Genomic DNA, 22,157 nt, shown 5'->3' on the forward strand with positions numbered 1-22,157 from the left:
AAGAATTCTGAGGGGTGCTTTAGAAAAGGTAAAATCGGGTACTTTTTCCTGTTAATCTACATGTTAATCTATATGTACCTGCTGCTGTCCAAGGCCTTATTAAAGAGGTTAAGTGACAAATCTTTGCCCCAATCAATACAAGTAATTTTTTCCTCTCATACTCATTTCAGAAAATATTCTAAATGCATTTCTACTTTTTTGTTGTTAATTTTTTTATTAACATATAATGCATTATTTGTTTCAGGGGTACAGGTCTGTGATTCATCAGTCTTACACAATTCACAGCACTCACCATAGCACATACCCTCCCCAATGTCCATAACCCAACCACCTGCATTTCTACTCTTGATATTCTAACACATTTCTCATTCCTTCACTTAAAAATGGGGTATGTCAACTGAATTGAAATTATCATCTCTTTTGGGGACTTCAAACTGTAATTTGTAAAAACTGTTTTAGTCTAAATGTAATACCAGCTAAATGCTTTGAGATTCACTTGGCATAAAATAATAGCTGATCCATTTCAAAACAAATACAAAATGTAGACAGACCGTGATAAATTTTACTTTAATCAAATTAAAGTCAGGAATATAAAGACTCTGGCTCAATTTCTCTTTAATTTCCCAAATACCACTTATTTTCCTACTGTCTTAGCTTAATTTTAATAGGCATACTATGATACACTTGTTCCAGAAAAGTGTGATTATAAATAAAAAATATCCATCCAAAAGTCCTTATATGCCAGTTAGTACACCAAAATGTCAATGCCAAAATTTCTGATTTTAATAAAGAAATTTCTTAACATGAAAGGAACATTGTTTCATTTATAATGTGGACTTTTAAAAGATATCTGAACATGAAATGTAGTAAAATTATTGCTTCCAAAGTTGGCACAACCTGTACAAGAAAGAACTGAAACAAAAGCAAACTGCACCAAAGCCGCCACAGAATCCATCTCGGTCCCTCCTTCTGACAGTTAGTACAGCTTCGCAAATCTATCGTTTTATAGTTTTTACCTTAAAAGGGATGTCTTGCCATCTGGATACTTAAAGTTTACACATATCAAGATAGAACCTGAGGATATTAGTGTGTGTAGCCCCAGGACTGTCTTCAGTTTCCATGTGAAACAGTATGATAAATGCGTGACCAACATTAATGGGAAGTTCCGGAAGCATATTACTGTGACACACAATACAAAACAATTCATAATGCAAAAACCGAGAGCATTTTCATTATTTAAAAAAAATGCAAAAAACATTTATTTCACCATACCTGGATCTGGAAAATAGCTATTCTTTTAATTTACAGAATCTAGGGAAGCATTTTAAATGTCAAAATACACATGCTGAATGTGACTTAGCATATAAGCACCAGAGATCTGAAAAGTTTACAAAAATTCTTTAAATGTGTAAGGTGCATTTATTCTTGAATTACATTCAGTTTGAGAGAAGAACCAATACCCCAAAGTTCATTAATATTTAAGAAACAGCTGAATAGCTTCCAAGTTGGTTGACAGCAAAACAAAAATACTGCCTTTAGTTTTTTTTATACAAATCATCTAAAATTTCGATTCAAAATTTAAGTGCCGCCTTCTACTGTGAGTAGTTTGAGGATTAGTTTATGTTCTGGTTTAAGATACTTCATACACTCTAGGTATTTAATGCCCTAACACAAAACCAAAACCAAAACAAAGAAACTTGAGTCATTTAGTGAACATCTCAAGTGAATAAAATTTTATGTAGAAATCATCTGGACTCAAATAAAATTATTTTTTTAAATGTTATCAGTCCACATAGTAATTAAGACTTCTCTAAATATGTCATTATATCTTCAGGCAAAAATTGCTATTATGAAGTTAGATACAGAATTATATTTCTTGGTTTACCATCAAAATAATGGTGACATTAAAGCATGCCTCTTTCCAATCCACTTGGTCGGTGCTGATAACCATAAGGAAACACACGACAGCATTGCTCTAAACACAGCTGCGGCTGTCCTGAAGCCCCAGGTTAGGGTGCAGAAGGGCGGTGGCCCACGTCCCTGGCTCCACGGGGCTGCCACCCCCAGCCTCGCTCTAAGCAGCTTCTGTGAGATCCAGTCATTCATACTGCTAACACAAAACCCAGAAAGCTATAGTCCTGAATACCACCTACATTTACACACTTCCTTTTTTACTGTGTACATGAAAAAAAAAATTCTGTTGTGCTTTTCACATATCTGATATAGGTTTTCGTTATCATTTTATTTCTAGGATTTTTTGGGAGGAGAAGAGAAAAATGAAGAAAAAAGGTACACTGGAGATCAGACTATAAAGTAACATTACACACACAACTAGCCAAGTATCTTTGGAATTTAAAAGATACTATCGTTAAAAGGCAACATATATATATACATATATATATACTTGAATATGGGTGTGTGTGTACAATAAATACACACACACACACACACACACACACACACACGAAAACAAAGTCTCCTCCCTAAAATCCATATTATTCCATAATAGGTTTTCACAGCAACCAGTATATATACCAATATATTTTTCATAATCTGTTCAGTTATCCACGGGGTATGCTTTTAGAATTAAAAGATGTCACTACCGTAGCAGTCTAACACCATACTACTATCAGAGAAATGTGCTTCGAAATGGTTCAGTGATTTGCTCATTACGATGACTATTTACAGAGGCGTCTATTTACGTTAGCAATAAATAATCCCGATATCCAAAGAGATAAATGCTCATGCGCACGCCAGACGGCTGCATGCTCCCACAGTATTTACACATCGCTCCTCAGTCACAGCGCGGCCATTAACTGGCAAAGTGCGTTTCCTTCAGTTTCCTCTGCATTAGTCTTGCTTCTGGGGGATGCAGCCTTCCATCTCGACAACTTCGGGCCATCCTTCATATTTGTTTGTGTCCTTATTGTTCTTTATGTGCTGTTGGGGTACAATAAAAGTACACAGTTAAAAAAAACCAAACCACCTTTATGAACTGCTTCTCTACCACAACATACTGTAGTGTACTTGTTTCAGTAACATTCATATCAATGATGAGTTCCTGCAAATTACTGTTCAAGAGAGTAAATGAGCAACGCCAGCGGCCAGGGAGACCGTCAAACACCAGCCAGCTGAAAGAACAAAACAGTGCAGGACTTTTTGGAAGGATCATTTGGTAGCCAAAAGGTAAAGTTTATAGTCTACTAAGTTCTAAAGTATTTCTAAACTTAACTGATTATACTACCAAAAGCTTGATTAAAATCTTTAATAACGAACACTTCCTAAACAGCGCATGATAAAAGCAATCATATGCCAATGCACAGTCATACAGGAAAAAATACTCCATGAAGACTAGGCCTATTTTTTAGTTTTGATTTAAAATATGCCATGATTATTTTAAATAACTGATGAGCTTATGAAAAATACACAAACATATTTAATGGCTGCTTTAAGTTTCAAATAACTAGGATAGGAATATTCACTGTACAGTTTCACACAATTTACTTTTGTCCATTAATTATGAAAGTCTAAGATACTAACCTGTTCAAAGGGGCTTTTGGTCTTGATGCCTTTCCCACCACAGAAGACCCAGTTGTCTCTAAAACCAAGATTAGTAATAGATGTACTTCCCAATTCAGCAATGAGCCGCCGTGCTTCATCATTGAGTCTTAAAGAGGAAGAAAAAGAGTACTACAATAAGCACAGAGCTCTGTTTATTATCTCAGTAATAATAACTCACCAGTATATTAACATGTAACATGAGATAAGATGAGAAAATAACAGCTTGAATAAAAGAACATAATACAGGATTTTTTTCAGAGCAACACTCCTACAATTTGAATTCTCTAGTGAAAAAGACATGAACTCTAGCGACTAATTTTAAGTTTATTCTATGAAGAAATGCCTTTTAGATATCTTTATTTTACAATAATTCACTTTCATCCATATCCACCAAATAAATAAGGGATACTGTAGTTAGCAGATGCCTACCTAGATTAAATACGAGGTCTTAAGCAACCAGTATCTTCATAAAATTAAAAATCACTTTGATTTTCTACTAATCCCTTTGTGAATTACATCTGAATAAAGGTAAATGCTGACAAAAATCTTGGCATTTGTGTCTAATACTATGGTTTCTTTAAAAGAAAATGAACCTTGAGAATAAGTATATAAATTACACTTCAGTGATAACTGTCGAGTGGTTATTTAATAAAAACGAACCTTAACCAGACAGCAGTTAAGTATCTGCCAACAAGGAAAGGCAGTGGCAAAAGTCAAGTGGTAGGAAAACAGCTGAAAGTCGGCAGTAAGTAATTTTGTGTAGGGGGGGCACCTGAGTGGCTCAGATGGTTAAGCATCTGCCTTCGGCTCAGGTCATGATCCGGAGGCCGGGGATCAAGCCCCGTTATTGGGCTCCCTGCTCAGTGCAGAGCTTGCTTCTCCCTTGCCCTCTGCCATTCCCTCCGCTTGTGCTTTCTGGCTCTCTCAGTCAAACAAATAAAATCTTTAAAAAATAAAAAAAAGAAAGAATTTTTGTATAGGTTATTATCCTAATGCTGAGCATTCTCCATGTCCCCTGTCTCACGAAGAAGAAGAAATTCAGCCGATACATGCTAGCTGTGGAGGGGGAAAAAAGGCAATAAGGCCTCTGTATCTCCCAAAAGATGGCCCTTATACATCAGTTAGAGAGGCTATGTTCTGGTAAAAATCTGAGGAAAGCTAAGTTTTATATTTGCAAATAGTTGGCGGGTGAGGAGCAGTCATTAAAACCAAATAGCACGAGAGTCAGTGAGGAAGGTCCTTTTTTACTTGACAGAGTTCTTTGAAACACCTCATGCTAGTATCAGCTCCTTTAATGTACTAATGAAAGAAACACCAGGTACAGGAGTGTTCTCTTAACTAACCTGAAGATGAACAAAATAATTTATATTTTAAAATAAAGAGTCATAGAACAAGAAAGAACTGCATATATGTTATAGACTCTCACAACTGATGCAAACCTCATGCAGGGGCAGTAGAGCTATTTTAAAAAAAATTTTTTAAATTTTAATTCCAGGGTAGTTAATATACAGTGTCCTGTTAGTTTCAGGTGTACAACATAGTGATTCTACAATTCCGTTCAACACCCAGTGCTCATCAGAAGTGCACTCCTTAATCCCCATCCCCCACTCACCTCCCCTCTGGTAACCACCAGTTTGTTCTCTATAGTTAAGAGGCTGTTTCTTGGTTTGGCTCTCCCTCTTCTTTCTTTACTTGTTTTGTTTCTTAAGTGCCACATGAGTGAAACCATACGGCATTTGTCTGTCTTTATTGACTGACCTCAGTTAGTGTTCTATTCTCTAGCTTGATCTATGTCGTTTCAAGTGGCAGATTCCATTCTTCTTTAAGGCTGAGTAATATTCCTGTGTGTGTGTGTGTGTGTGTGTGTGTGCGCAAGTGTGTACACACATATATATATACATACACACCACATCTTTGTTATCCATCCATCCATTGATGGACACTTGGGCACTTTCTGTGTCTTGGCTGTTGTAAATAATGCTGCAGCACACAGGGTGCTTGTACCCCCTCTGAATTAGTATTTTGGGGGGTAAATACCCAGCAGTGGAGCTGTTTTAACTACAGCCTGGGCACTGCTGTCCTCCTGCAGAAAGTTCACTAGAATCCCTGAGAAAAATCACCTATAACCCTAGAATATTTTGACTTTCAGACCCAAATCAATATCAAGGGATGCTAACCCTAACCTGGTGAAGTAAAAACAAATGAAGTAACTGTGTAAAGAACCCCTGGAGTCTCATGGCCGCGTGCCTCCAGCTTGCCCCCCGAGGTCCCGCTCCTGCGCCTGCCTCCGTCAATCAGCCGTCACTTCGCACTTGTCTGCTCACGTGATAAAGGAACACGTGCATTGGAGGGACACTCCCTGAAGGCCGTGCCTGAACCCCGGCTTCTTGTCTGCATATGGGGTTAGGATGCTGTGGGTCTGGCAGACTGTCAAATCCTACCCTTTCGTCTATCCCAATGTCTGTTTTCTGGCCACATTCTTATAATACTGTACTCGCTTCGGCAGCACTACGAGGTGAGTTTTGCAAGAATAAGCAGCATGGAAACGAGGAGGTTGGGCTGGGCGGCAGGTTCTCTGGGCAGCCCAGTGACGACCCCTGCAGAGGCTGTGGGGCTTGACTCACATTTACATCTCAGAAAAACCACAGACTGGAGCCTCGTGGGCTCTAGGGTCCCTCATAGATGGCTGAATGTGAAGTTCACAAACGCCAAGGGGCTGCTTTATGTGCAAAAACTGCTTGCAAAGTAGGTGGCTTCTCCCAGGGCAGACCTGGCTCCCTGCAAAAAGTATGAATAAAACCTTTCTCATCTATGAATTTTACATTAATTAAGAAATATATTGAAGGGCAATCATTTTTACTTCTGTACTTCTGAATTTCAGAACTGATCATTTGATCTACATGAATAAACTAAGCCCGGTTAGCCAGAGATCTGGACACGACTTGAAAATTGCACTTCGACCCCCTCCGTTCATCTCTTTCCTTCCTTTTCCTTTCCTGGGAGAGCGCCCGTAGGGGAACACAGCGCAGAAAAGGGGAACACGGCGGCCTGCAATGGCTGTCTTTAGGAAGTCCCAGCGCAAGTTGGGCCCTGGCTGGCAGCTGGCAGCCTGGATTTGGGGAGGGCTCCCCCATTCCCAGAACTGATCGGAACGGGTCACAGCGCTGCATGAGGAAGGCGGGTCATGCCGGGAGGCTGGCATCTGGGGATGTGTCTGGCGGAGGCTGCCTCTATGAGCCAGTTACATTCCCGGGCATGGAGTCCCTGAGACGCTTTCCCACTACCCAGACTTCACAGTGCTGTCACCATCTGCTGCGGGAGGAATGGAGCATCTCCTGTGTGACTCCGCTTGGAGAGGACTGGGAAACTGGGGCCTGGTTCCCTCCAGACTTCGCTCAGTCCAGTTTCCCCTTTGCTAATTTTGCTTTGTATCTTTTTTTGTTGTAACAAGTAGTAGCCACCAGGTGAGCAGGGCTGCACACTCGCTCCTGCAACTCCTGCAAATCATCAGACCTCGGGGTGGTCTCGGGCACCCAGGCCACAGGTCCCTACATATATCTAACTACAGCTGTATAACAACGTACGTTTCTCAATAATTTCCAAAGTTTTCTGCTCTGCCTATATGTAGACTTTAGAGGATTTCATTATTTGTGTCTGAAATCTTTTATTTAAGCAGAAGACAATTTCATATTTCAAAAAGAAGTTAAAAATCATGCAACACAGCCAGTATTTCCTGCACTGATTCAATACATACTAGGTATCAAAATGTCCCATTTCTTTAAAAGCCAGCGTAACAGGGGCGCCTGGGTGGCTCTGTGGGTTAAAGCCTCTGCCTTCGGCTCAGGTCATGATCCCAGGGTGCTGGGATTGAGCCCTGCATCGGGCTCTCTGCTCAGCCAGAAGCCTGCTTCCTCCTCTCTCTCTGCCTGCCTCTCTGCCTGCTTACGATCTCTGTCAAATAAATAAATAAAATCTTTAAAAAAAAAAAAGTTAAAAAAAAAAGCCAGTGTAACAAATGTATGCATGGTGTAAATTTTAAATAAAATTTCAAAGATACAAGCTTTTATTCTATATAGGAGCACTTTGAGTTTGTTACATAAACTTTAATCTCCAGTAATGGTCTTAACTAGCTGAGATGCTGGGGCACTTGGGTGACTTAGCTGGTTAAACATCAGACTTGATTTCAGCTTAGGTCATGATCTCAGGGTCATGAGATCAAGCTGGGCTCTCTCTGTCCCTCAGCAACCCCCAGCTTGTGCTCTATCTCTAAATAAATAAACAGACAGATAGATAGATAGATTAAAATGCTATTAAAAATAAAAAATAAAATGCTATTAAAAATTAGCTAAGATGCTGAAAAATTTTACTGAATAAATTATTTTATTTAAGAATTTTCTTTAAAATGAATAAAAAATTATCATGTCACAAACAAGACGGCAGACAGAGAGAGGAACCAAGTTTTCCTAGAAGAGATTCTAAAGCTGCACGGAGGTAATCGGAAGTAGCAATGGAGGAAGAGGGAACGGGCCCGGGGTGACTCAGAGGTCTGCTTCCCTCTTTGCTGGGGAAGGAGCATCTGAGACCCCACAGTCACACCATCATACCAGGTCAATGCTCCTTTCTGGAAAACAACATGGAGAATTAATATTCTGGGCCCCCCTCTAATTAACAGGGAAGAACCACTTGGGAAGTAGAAGTGTGAAGAACTTCAGAAGAAAATCGCTGTATTACTTCAAGAGGTTAAAGAATAAGCAATGCTGGGCATAGGTGCCCATGTAGCCTAGACTTTAAAGAGAGCATATTACAAAGAGTTCAGATCAGAAGCTCTTCTGAAAATGGGATTCTTAAAAAACAAACAAACAAACAAACAAACAGTAATTTTCACTATGTAATTTCTAACAATCCTGGCAAAGAAGAGGATAGGTTACAAATTAGGGCCACTACAGAAGTGTTCTGTGATGGGCTCAAGCTCACAAGTGTCCAAAACTACAGGGTAAATCATATGACTAAGGAGGAAACGGAATGCTACTGCCAGGAAGGCCGGCAGATGAGACTCCTCGAACTCTTACAGGCGACACGAAGAACTTTTGCTACAAAGTGCAAACAATGAAGGGATCCACTGTTTCACAAGAATGATATAATATGGAGATCAAAGCATGCCTGCCTTTTCCAAGGGAGGCAAACACTCCGATCGACATAAAAAGGGAAGAGTAGTTCAGGAATGTCTGTGTAAGTGCCGTAAAATAAACTGAAACCTCCAGGCCCACACATGTCACACAGTTAAATTCGAAGGAACTTTAATATACTCTTCAAGGTAGAGTCCGTTATTTTAGAAACAACATGGAAAATGAAGACGCTAAATCATGAAAAGTTAATTAAATATTCCAGTCTTCAAAAAAAGGCAAGGAAATTTTTAGAAACAATGGGTCAATAAAGCTACTTCCAATTATTGGCAAATTCTAAGATGGATTACAACAAAGAAAGCCTGTGAACAAAAAAAAGGGGGGGAAGGAGGAGGAAAGAGAGGAGGTAGTGAGAAGGAGGGAGATATAAATCAAGCCAAGTTAAGGTCATGTAAGCTATTTCAGCATCTGCACAGGTTTGTGGGCAGGAGATCAGGGCACTGTAATTAGCATAGCTCATGAATTTCAAGAGAGCATCTGAGAGTGTCAGAAAACAGCCTCTATGAAGAAAATAATGAAACAGCAGCTGGATGGTATGTCTATTAGGGTTCCTTGGCAGCTGTTTAAAAAACAGTTTCTGTAGTTGATTAATAGATGAATCCCTTGGAGGAGGCCCCCGGCAGGGTGGCACGCTGCCCCTGGTGGGTGAACATATTTATCAATGACTTTGATTTAGACACAAGAATGACTTTGGAGAAACTACAAAGCCTGGATCATGGAAATCTCACAGGACAAATGTCAGCATCATAACCTAATGGGCCAAAATCAGCAAAATTAAATTTAACAGGGATAACAAGGACAAATGAACATAAAGTCCTTCATTTAGATTAAACAAAATCAAGTCCAGAATAGAGAGAAAGACCTGACTTGGCAGTGGCTAATAAAAAGTCTGAGAGCAAGTGATCTGAGAGTTTAACTTAGCCAAAATTGGGATGTGACCTTTTAAAGAAAACTTATATAGTACTAGTCTGTATAAATATTCAAAGAAACGTAACCCCAACACAGTAAAAGCTAGTATCTCCGCTGTACCCCGTAGCGGCCCGACCCCATCAGGAACCCTGTGTTTGACTGGGGCACTCATTTTAAGAGAGCTGAAAATCAACCAGAGAACCAATGCCCAAAAAATGCAGCCAGGGGAGTAAACCCACCCAGAAACTTAGCATGATAGAAGGTTACAAGAGCCCTGAGTACTGAGCAGGCAAAGGGAAAACTGAAAGACCAATGCTCTTTAGTATCAAACAATTTAGGGAAGATACTTACTGTTCTACTTACCCAGGCTAAGACTACTCAGACTACCAGGGGGAATTCAGAGGGAGACCAACCCCGAGAACGTAACAATGACTTAGGGATGGTTTTTGCTTTGTTTTGTTTCAAATAAAGAAATTATGAGATACTGTCACCCTTCAGAGGGGGTATCTGTAGAACAGTTCCTGGGAATTCTGCCTGGGCTGGGGGACTGGGGCCAAGAACTTTCAAGATTTTTTTACTTCAGGACACCCACATTAAAGCCCTTCACTTAGCCAGGAAGTGCTCATGTCACAGAGTGCTGTCTCCAAAGGGAGGAAAACAATAGCAAAATTTAGCTTGCTCATTCAAACTATTATAATTCCTCATTAAATAAACAAAAACCAACTTATTTTAGAGGGGTCTAGGTAGAAAGTAGGCATCATTGGAGACCTGCACTCTAAAATACAAGTTTTCTTATAGTTTTTTTTTTCTGTTTTGTTTTTTAAATGGGCTTCCAAGGCTTCCTGGCTGGCACAGTCAACTAAGCATCCAATTCTTTAGTAGGGCTCAGGTCATGATCTTAATAGGGTCCTGAGATCCTAACCTCGAGTAGGACTCTGCGCTCCGTGCGGAGTCAGCTTCTCTCTTTCTCCTTCCTTCTCTTCCCCTGCACACACTCAGTTTCTCAAATGAATAAATAAATCTTAAAATAAAATAAAATGGGCTTCATTGTTAAAAAACAAGAACTAATAGGATAAAGAAAGGTAAAGAGGTTTCCTTAGGGCCAAACTTATTCCCCTAGGACAGGTTCAGAGGACTGGGATCCCACCAGAACACACTTTGGGAAATGCTGTGACAGAAACCAATCCCAGACATTCTCAGAAGTTCCCCGTACAGGAGCACCTGGGTGGCTCAGTCGGTTAATTATCTGCCTTCAGCTTGGGTCATGATCCTGGGGTGATCGAGCCCTGCTTCAGGCTCCCTGCTCAGCAGGAGGTCTGCTTCTCCCTCTCCATCTGCCTGCTGCTCTCCATGCTTGTGCTGTCAAACAAATAAAATCTTAAAAAAAAAAAAGTTCACAGTCCAGCCAAGGAGCTCATTGCAGACAGTAGTACCTGGGATCACAGAGGAATGACTACGGAGAACCAATACCAACTCCCTGACGGAGAACCAATACCAACTCCCTGTCGGAGATGTCTATTTCATATTCTAAACTCTTCTGGGTACGGGCACCTGGTGGCTCAAGTGGTTACATGCTTGCCCTTTGGCTCAGGCCCTGATCCTAGGGTTCTGGGATGGAGCCCCTCGTTGGGCTCCCTGCTGGCTGAGGAACCTGCTCCTCCTTCCTCTGCCCCTCCCCCTGCTTGTGCTTGTTCTTGCGAGCACATGTGTGCACACTCTCTCTCTCTCTCATGAATAAAATGGAATCTTTAAAAAAGTCTTTTAAAAAATCTTTTAAAAAATTTAAAAGATTAAAAAAAATCTTTTAAAAAAATGGAATCTTTTGGGTATAAGAGGGAGAACAAACATTCCTTATGAGGGGAAAATCCAGCAGCCTTATGTCAAGAAAAGTGCTAACACGTCAGATGAAGCAGAGCTTCTATTCCCATGTAAGACTGGGTGTTCCACAACGAAGGAATCATTTCAAATGTTTCACAGACAGGTATCTGCCAAGGGGTACATTTATATTTTGTTGTATTTCACAGATGTATATGGCCATTTGTAAAGACTGCTTGTCCATTTTGGCATAAAGGACATGATACAATTTATTTCACCTGTGTTTGGAAGAAGGAAGTATTTGAAAAACAACTTCATGTGCCCCAAACTGGAAATGCACATGACTGAATGCATTTAACCACACAGTTGAATCATATACTGGATAAACGTACACAAGGATAAACACATCGAGTTTAGATTTCTGTTTTTGCCTTTCAGGCTGAACATCTTCTGAGGCTGCTTTTGGTATCTGGGATGGGCACCAATAAATAGCAGTTAAAGAACAAACACCAGCCTGCCTCAGTTCTTAGGTACGGCCACAATTTCTTATTAGCGAAGAGAAACAGGTCTAAAGCCAAGCAGGTATAATAATGAAATTACATGATGAAAAAGATGCCACGGGTGTCTGTCTATTCAGAAAAGTAGGGTTTCTAAAAATCTTAAAACCTCAAATTATACATGTAATATCCTATTCTATCAGCAAAAGCAAACATCAAGCTATTTGGTTTTTTGCTAAGGAGAGCCTAATTACATTCCACTTAGTTCGGTGTAGCTAAACGGCAATGGATTCAGGTACCAGTTTTCTTGATCTATGGATTTAACATATCCTTAGTTGATCCAGATGTAAGACATGTAAAAGAAAATATTCCAGCCTTAAAACAGTCACAAAGTAGGGGTGCCTAGGTGACTCAGTGGGTTAAGCCTCCACCTTCAGCTCACGTCATGATCTTGGGGTCCTGGGATCGAGCCCCACACATTGGGCTCTCTGCTCAACAGGGAGCCTGATCCCCTCCTACCACCAACAAAAAAGAAAACCAGTCACAAAGTAACCCTGTTTTGTTTTCTTTTTTTTTTAAGAATTTATTTATTTTTGAGAGAGAGCATGTGTGTGAGCATGAGCAGAGAGAGGGGCAGAGAGGGAGAAGCAGACTCCCCACTGTGCAAGGAGCCCAATGCAGGACTTGAACCCAGGACACTCCGATCATGACCTGAGCCAAAGGAGGACACTCAACTGACTAAGCCACCCACACACCCAGTAGCCCTATTTTCTTAGTGCAAATCTGCAATAATGTAGTTACACACTACATACGTGTAGAAAAAACTCAATAAATAGAAAGACATGCCATATTCTGAGGTGGAATTTCAAGGCTTTTCAATTAAAATCTGTAAAGGATGTCTTTTATTCTTGTTAAAAGTATCATACTTTCCATCTGGATAAAATATCATAGAAGGGATTTGAGAAATGCTATTAAAGGGGTCTTAGCTACTCCAGAAAGGTAGTACACTTAATTTTTAAGAAGTAGATGAACAGAACACAACTTCTAAAAACAAAGTCAAATCCACATAAAAATGGGCAGTGTTAGTCACTGGGAAATGATACATTTTTTTTTAAATACATGAAAATAGTGAAGTCACTGGAAGAAGAAAATCTACTAAGTATTTAATTTGGAGATGGGAAAATACTTCTCAAGTATAAAAGTAGAAGAAACTTGGAACGAAAAATCCATACACTTGACTAAGAATTAGTCTAAACTTGTAAAAGTCACTAAGCACCATAAATTAACAAAAATAAACACACAAAAAAAGTATTTTCATATGAGAAATGGTTAATATTCTTAACATACCAAAGGCTCTTACACATCCATAGGAGTCAACCTAAATGGTCAAGATACTTACAAGAAAAAGAGCCAAAAACACTTGTGGAAAAAAAAAAAAAAAGCAATCTCATCAGTAACCAAAGAAAGGAACATTAACAAAACCCCTTTCCAAAACTTCTTAAAAATAATCAGTGTCCTGGAACTTCTGAGAGACATGTTAAGTTGGTACAAACTTTAAAAATTCATTTTTAGAAACATATACATCCTTTAATTCAACACCTTACCTCAAAAAAATCTGTCTTAAGGAAATAAAGATGATTATTCAAAATTTTTAAGATAGTACGTTTTTGCTAAGTATGAAAATTTGGAAATAGCCTGAGGGTCCAGCAGTAGGAATTTTATTAAATAAATTTTAAAATCATGACGCATGCTTAAGAGTTATATGAGTACCTCATATGAGTACCTCATATAACTCTTAAGCATGCGTCATGATTTTAAAATGAACATGAACAATTTTGCTATCAAAACTATTTAGTGTTATGGGAAAATATTCACCACATAAATAAATTAAAAATACTATAACCACTAGCATTCCAAATATTTAAGATGAAGAAAATATGTATATTAAGAAAACTAGAGATGGAGGGGCGCCTAGGTGGCTCAGTGGGTTAAGCCGCTGCCTTCGGCTCGGGTCATGGTCTCGGGGTCCTGGGATTGAGCCCCACATCGGGCTCTCTGCCCCGCAGGGAGCCTGCTACCCTCTCTCTCTCTCTGCCTGCTGCTCTGCCTAGTTGTGATCTCTCTCTCTCTGTGTAAAATAAATAAATAAAATATTAAAAAAAAAGAAAGAAAACTAGAGATGGAAACTAAATTATCAGTGGTTATCACTGAATAGATGAATTTATAACTTGTTTTTCTTTGTGCTTTTCTGTATTTTCCAAATTTTACAACATATACACTTTTAAGAAGAAAGTTATAAATTCGTATTTACTAAACATTATGAAAAACATATCACACTTCTTTCATAGTGAACTCCAATTCTAGGAACTTACCCTAAGGACATAATCGAAAGTACAAAAGCACTTATGGAAAAGGGTGTTATCAAAATGTTATTTGTAATACAAAAAAATGTGGCAATAATAGGGAAACTTTAGATAAAGGGGGGGACATATGATCAACTGTTGGTAGGTCATGAAAAATGCTACTAGAAGAATATTAACGTTAGAGAAAACAATTCAAGGTTGTTAAAAACAGAAAAGAGTGGAACAAACTTGAGGTATGTGGATCTTATGTTTGACAAACATACAGAAAGAAGGAAGCAGATAAAAAAGGTTAATCGTGTTTATCTGGAATTTGATTACTTTGCTCTATTTTTTTTTCATTGAAAATGTATTGCTTTTGTAATTAATTATAGTTCCAAAAATAATATGAATTTTTAAGTTTACATACTTGGTTGCTCCATCATCGTAAGTTCCCATTAAGACTATTGTTCCGTCTTGTATGGACTTCAGAAACTCAATAAATGGGGCCACATCTGAAGAAAAAAAGAAAGGATCGATGGCTTTGAGTTTTTGGTTTTTTTTTTTTTTTTTTTTTTAAGTGACTAGCCATCATGATAACCTCTTAAAAGTTAATATTAACTAAAATATAAAGCATTTGCAAATCAATAATTTCAAATGGAGAGTAACCAGAAGGGAGATAAATCTTAGGAACAGGTTAAAAACTGAACTTTGTCCTTTAATAGGATCGATCCCACCACCAATTTAGAATTTCCCAACCCTGACTGATCCTATGTGTCTTTTGTACTGATATTCCAGAGGTTAAATGAAAAAACCACAGCAAAGTTGTATTAAAGCATGACTTAAAATTTGAAAAAAGAAACTTGACGGGGGATGAGGGAGGAGGGTAGAAGAAAAGCTCATGGATTCTCAGAGTGTATGTAAAATTGTTTGTACGGGTACTTATCTAAGTGGAGGATACAGAGCTTCTATCTAATTCATAAAAGGTTCTGCAATTTCTTAAAAAATTATATAAATATATACACACACACAAACACATGCATACATACGTGCACTTTGATTTAAGGGATCCTCTGGGCATATCTAATTACTGTAAACTTGGGGAAGGAATGAAAGTTATATCTAATTATGGCAAATATTATGTTCATTACCTGCTTTGTCTAGTGCACCAAGATACACAAAAAACATAAAAATAAACCACTTGGGTGACAACACACTGGTGATACCAGGGGGAGATCACGTAGTACCGACTGTTTTATGTCTTGAACTCTCCAATGTCAGGTCTCCATGTCATCCCCAAATCTAACACTGCTTCAGAACTGGGTCACGTCAAGCTTCAAATTTACTCAGTTTCTTTCCACAGCAAAAATTCCAAAGATGTTCTCTAACTGAATTCTATTTTGTAATAACAGCATTTTCAATTCTGAGAAAATTTAACAAAGCAGCTAACAAATCACTTCCTTTTAAATGCAAAGATGGAAGTCAACTGTGGCTATCTCTTCACTTGAAGAGACTTTTTGGCATAATTAATCTATCCGTGATGAAGCAACAGAGCTTCTGGCCATTTCAAAAGAGGTTTTGCAAGACTGTCTCCAGGTTTCCAGTGTTTCCTAATAAATGTTGGCAGGGCCAATTATGCCATTAGAATCTAAAATTGATGGCAGCATCTAAAGTTTGTAACAGCTTTTGACAGCTATGAAAAGGCTTCCTAATCTCATTTAAAAAACAGAGAAAACACTGCATCTATTACAAGCTGAAGAAGTATTAGAAAAGCTGAATGGTCTGAAAACTTAACATAAATTTCAAGAAGACTACCAGTTACTGGCTCCTAAGGAATGCATAAAAGAGCTAGAAACAGGGAGGTACAGAGCTCAGCTTCATGCTGAGAAATACCCTGAACCAACAACTTAGAAAAGAATCAAAAGATCAAATCAGTTTTGGCCTTACATCAGTTTTGAGGAAGAAATTTCTTCTGGGCAAACTCCTGTTCAAGATGCTAGGTCCTTGCTTCTGCATGTGGGTAACTGACTTACACCTGCTCCTGCAGGAACTTCCACATTAGGAAGATACCTGTGAACCACTCTAAGTGCAATGAACTAAAAAGAAAATGCCTTCTCTCAAATATTCATCTACTTTAATAATAACCCTAATTATAATTTACTTTTGAGGCTAACAAATCATATGCAAAACAAAAACCAAAAAAACCCAGGGCTCCTGGGTGGCTCAGTGGTTTAAACCTCTGTCTTCGGCTCAGGTCATGATCTCAGGGTCCTGGGATTGAGCCCCTCATTGGGCTCTCTGTTCCGGGGAGCCTGCTTCTCCCTCTCTCTCTGCCTGCTGCTCTGCCTACTTGTGATCTCTCTTTCTGTATCAAATAAATAAATAATATCTTAAAAAAAAAAAAAACCCGAATTCAGTTAAAAATGCTTAAATGGCTTGTGCCCTTCTCCAAATTACTTATTCTTTTTAAAAAATTTTAGTCAGAAACTTAAAGGATCCAAGGCTTTCAATTAGTTGTCCTGCAGAAAATAGGACTCAGATTTTTACAATCTCAATTTTGTTAGTAGCTCTTAATCACACACCCAATTTCTATAAAAAAGCAAAGTATATGCAATATGACCTATACTTAAAAACAGCTGGATATTTAGTGAAAAGTAAGAGAAAATGAACTAACACAAACACACCATCAATCTCTCATTAATGGGCTATATTAAATTGAGGAGGCTTAAGAAGTCAGTCAGTGCGAGCAACAGAACAGTTATGTGTTATCACACTTACCTCCTCCCCACATGTCAAAATATTTGGTGTCTAATACTTCTCCCGTTTTCCCTGAAAGAGATGGAACTCATGTCAGATTATGCAACTGAAATATACACTGTATACCACAAGTGATCTTATCCAGTGATGGGTGTGGATTCCTTAGCAGAGAAAGAATTATTTTGAGAAAGACTTAAAATCTGAACTGTATGCACCTGAAATATATCTCTAAGACTAACTTCTGGATAAACTGAAATTCTGGACTTTCTCATGAATCTATATAAGCCAAGGAGCAGCAAACTCAAGTTCACAGCTGAGTGTAGACCACTTAAATTCAGTTAGATAGGTTTCGTCCTTACGTGTTACCGTCGCCCCTTATTTAGGAACTGCCAAAAAATGTGTAAACCTTTTAAAACAAGATGAATTGATGACATTTTCTACCATTAAAGCCAACATTTAAAATTTTTTCAGATTTCCCTTTTAAACTGTATTTTTTTGCTATCAATTAGACAAATATACGCAGAACCTTCTATATAAGAAACTGAAAGCAAAAATGCAGAAACTTATCTTTTGTTGTGAAAGAAATAAAAAATATTTTCCTATACTGAGAACTGGGTAAGGTGGCTGTGGTTGCTAATTGCCCTACACAGCCTTACAGGATTATTGTACCAGAAGAAAAAGACAAGCATGCAGCCAGGCCTTATTTCATGGGTTCATATTTTCAGATTTGATTTTATAAGAACATTTAAGATCTTCAGGATTCAAAGAACTTATTTCCACTAATGAACATAAGTGACAAATGTGGACAATACTGAAAAGTTACAATTAATTCTTATTCTTCACCCCTCTCCCCACGCTGTCCATTAGTCCAGCCCCCTTGTCATTTACACAACCTTGTGCCACTCTGTCTTCATGGTGTTAGAATCCAACATCTTCAGAATTCGTCAATTTAATGTTAGATGGGTTTTAGCCTGACAGTCCCCTGGGAAACTCTCCACACACCGCACAGTGAGTGGGATGCTTCCACAAAAGCACACTCTCACACTCAAACACCAGGTCTCCATGTATAGTCCATGTTTTTTTTAGGAGGAAGGTGGGAAAAAGGCATTAGTCTCAAGTGTAGCACTTTCTGACCTGATCCCTTGATAATAGAGGGCATTTTACTTTGGGCCACACGAATATCCACTGATAACATCTGTAAGGTAAAATTATTCTTACCATTTACCAGGGCAACATTGATCCCTCTTCCAACATTATTCTTAACACCACTCATTAAACTGAAGGAGAAAAGTCAAGACAAAATTTAGAATTAGATACTTTACATAAACATGTATCAGAGAAATAAAGCCATGCCCGGGGGAAAAAAAAAAAAAAGCTGGGGATATTATATATACACATAATTGTTTAAGAAATACAATGGAGATTAAAAGATCTCTACTACATCAGAGAAGACAGTCTAATATTAAACAATTTTAAAGCAACGTTCTTAAGTAAGATTTCACACATCAATATATTAAAAAGTGTCAGGGCCCAAGTACTAGACCATTTTTTGCCACTTGGTGTCAGGTTATGAAATAGGATCTTAGAAAATCCTTAAAACAATGGTGCACATATTTTGCGCCATTCTCAAAGGGTGATCAAACAATTGATAATCTCTTATCTATTTTTTGCAATATCCATGTGACATGAAACAGAAGTGAGATGTTTTTATAATCTGAAAGCAAGGAGAGTTTCACCTACTTCACCTAATTGTGAACATTCTTAGTGATTATCAATGTAAATTTTCTCTGTACCCAGAAGAATCTTCTATTCATTTAATTACTGCATCTAACCACAGTCACTTGTATTGTTACATCTGAGGTGATTAACACCCAGTCGCAGCTTACAGACCACCATGATTCTATGAAATAGAAGAGTTGAGTGGAACACTTGCTTGTATCGGTTCAGTGTGCTGAATTAGGATTAGTAAACTAAAATTGTAGGTGTCTGCAATTCTAAAAATTCTAGGTAATGGTAATACTACCAGTTAATTCAATGATTAACTACTGGTTTGAGATTGATGGAGATGGGGAAGGATGCATATATGGGAATACACACACAGACACACCCATGTCCATATAGGGAACATCCATACCTACACACATACAGGTAGGTGCCTAAGTTTATTATAAACTTTACTGATATAAAGAATTCTGTAACACACAATTTCACAAATAATAAAAGCTATAATATTTCATTATACAGCCACAGAGCCAACTGTTGATTTTCAAAGAACTTAGATCGGCAGCAAACGTATGGTTTCAAGTGATAGTGAATGCTGTTCTAACAAACACCGGATGGCATTTCATTTAAAGAGTAAGACACCACTTCATATACCCGTTGGCCATTTGCATTCCTCTTTTGAGAAATGTCTATTCAGGCCTTTTACTCATTTTTTAATCAGGTTATTTGTTTTTTTGCTAGTGAGTGGCAGGAGTTCCTCACATATTTTGGATGTTAATCTATCAGATATATGGTTTAAATATTTTTTTCCCATTCAGTGGGTTGACTTTCCATTCTCTTGATTGTTTCCTTTTCTGTGCAAAAGCTTTCTAGTTTGATGTAATCTCCATTTGTCTACTTCTGCTTTTGTTGCCTAGGTTTTTGGTGTCTTACCCCAAAAATTCATTGCCCAGACCAATGTCATAAAGCTTTTTTTCCTAGATTAGTTTTACGGGTTTCAGGTCAAGAAAGTTACTTTAAAGATAATGATACAGTAGATAAGATGTGAAAGAGTAGAAAAAGAAAAATCATGTAACCATTAATCAGAAGAACAGAGGATTACTACTCAATAATAAAGAATCCAATTTAAAAAAAATAAGCAAGGTTTGAATAGACATTTCCCCCCGAAGAGGATACACAAATGCCCAACAAGCAAATAAACAGATGTTAAATATCATTAATCATCAGTGAACTCCAAAATGAAATCACAACAAGATACCACGCAACACCCAGCAGGATAGGATGGCTGTAATCAGTAAGTCAGATAAGAAGCAGAGTTACGTGGAAAATCAGGAACCCTCTTACACTGCTGCTGGAAGGTAAATTGGGGCAGCCACTTCAGAAAATAATCTGGCAGCTCCTCAGACAGCTAAACATAGAATTACTATATGAACCCAAATCCAGTCCTAAGTACGTATACAAGAAAAATGAAAACATGTCCATACAAAACTTTCATACAAATGTTTATAGAAACATTATTCATAATAGCCAAAAAGTGGAAACAAACCAAATGTCCATCAACTGACGAACGAATCCACAAAATGTGATATATCTATACATGATGGAGGGTTATTCCGTCATAAAAAGGAATGAAGTACTGATACATGCTACATGGATGAACCTTGAAAACACTGTGCTAAGTGAAGAGGCTGATGACAAAAGAACCTCTACATATTATAAAATACCTTCTATATAGTATGTCCAAAACAGTTAAGTAACTCTACAGACAGAAAGTAAAATATGGCTACTCTGGGCTGGTTGGGGGGCGGGGGAGAAGGGAGTGGAACGAGATGGGGATGGGGTAGAAGGGCAAGACAACTAAAGGACATAATTTTTTTTTTTAAGGTATAAAAATGTTCTAAAACTGACTGCAGAGTTGGTTGCACATATCTGTGGATATACTAAAAACACGACTGTATACTTTACATGAGTGAATCGTATGGCATGGGAATTATATCTCAATAAAGCTGCTTAAACAAAAGAAAGCTGCTTAAACACAAGAAAGTGGCTGTATTAACACCAATTAAACAGACCCCAGAGCAAAGAAAGTGACCATACAGAGAGGGAGATTACATAATCATCAAAAGGTCACTTCAGCAAGACCGAGTAAACCTGCATGTGTATATATCAGGTAACTGAGGTACAAACTGGGTGACTCAAAACCAGATAGAATGGACAGGAGAAACAGAAAATTTAGTCACAGCTGGTTACATTAACAGTGCTCTCTCAACAACTGATCAATGAAAAATTACCAAATGTATGGAAGAACTCAACAGTATTAAACAACAGGGTCTAATTGACATTTAAAGAACATTCTACCCAACGAGAAAAGAATACACATTCTTTTCAAGTGTCCATGGAGCATATACTAAAGGTAGACCGTATCATGAGTCACAAAATATATATTTTTAAAGATTTTATTTATTTATTTGACAAGCAAAGATCAGTAGGCAGAGAGGCAGGCAGAGAGAGAGAGGTGGAAGCAGGCTCCCTGCTGAGCAGAGAGCCAGCCCAATGTCAGGGTAAATCCCAGGACCCTAGGATCATGACCTGAGCCAAAGGCAGAGGCTTTAACCCACTGAACAACCCAGACGCCCCCTCAATATTTTTTAAAGAAATTTGAAATCACACCAAGTGTATTCTTAAACCACAATGGAATCAGTAACAGAAAGATAACAGGAAAATTTCCAAACACTTGGAAGCTAAACAACACACTTCTCAATAATCCATGGGTCAAAGAGGAAGTCTGAAGGGAAATCAAAAAATACATCGAAAAGAATGAAAATACAATTTATTAACATTTGTGAGACATAGCTAAAAGAGTACAGAGAGGAATCACTAAGTATTTAACTAAAAGGAATGCCATATACCTAAAGTAAGTAAAGGAAAGAAATTAAAACAGCAAAAATCAATGAAACAAAGCCTGTTCTTTAGAAAGGCCAATAAAATTAACAATCCTTTAGTAAGAGTGACAGAAAAAAAAGAGAAGACACAAATCACCAATATCAAAAGTGAAATGGGATAGCATCATAGACACTGCAGACATCAACTGGATAAAGGAATACTATGAAGGATTTACCCATGTAAATTTGACAACTCAGATTAATTAGACCAATTTCTCAAGAAGTACAAACTAACACAATTCAGCCATTATGAAACAGATCATTTACATAGTCCTGTAACTACTAAAGACATTGAATTCATAGTTTATCAACTCACCTCTCTAGAAAATCTCTAAGCCTAAACAGTTTTATTGGAGACTTCTACCAAAAGTTTTTAAGAAAGAATTAACACTACCTCTACAAAAACTCTTTCAGAAAACAGCATACCTCCAA

General features: G+C 38.0%; 1 protein-coding gene across 2 annotated transcripts in view; it reads right to left on the minus strand.

The window, feature by feature from the left end:
* Nucleotides 1–548: 548 nt before the first annotated feature.
* Nucleotides 549–22,157, minus strand: part of FAM3C (FAM3 metabolism regulating signaling molecule C) — a 53,313-nt gene continuing 31,704 nt past the window's right edge. For both annotated transcript variants that reach the window (XM_004741888.3, XM_004741889.3), the window contains exons 6-10: nt 18,280–18,338; nt 17,083–17,133; nt 14,735–14,819; nt 3,541–3,667; nt 549–2,940 (exon numbers count right to left, since the gene is read on the minus strand). In XM_004741888.3, coding sequence (XP_004741945.1) covers nt 2,851–2,940; nt 3,541–3,667; nt 14,735–14,819; nt 17,083–17,133; nt 18,280–18,338 — 412 coding nt within the window. In that variant the 3' untranslated portion in view covers nt 549–2,850. The remainder of the gene's footprint in view (nt 2,941–3,540; nt 3,668–14,734; nt 14,820–17,082; nt 17,134–18,279; nt 18,339–22,157) is intronic.

The sequence above is a fragment of the Mustela putorius genome, unplaced genomic scaffold (assembly GCF_011764305.1).
Source record: "Mustela putorius furo isolate JIRA1106 unplaced genomic scaffold, ASM1176430v1.1 tig00003845_pilon_pilon_pilon, whole genome shotgun sequence".
Classification (NCBI taxonomy): domain Eukaryota; kingdom Metazoa; phylum Chordata; class Mammalia; order Carnivora; family Mustelidae; genus Mustela; species Mustela putorius.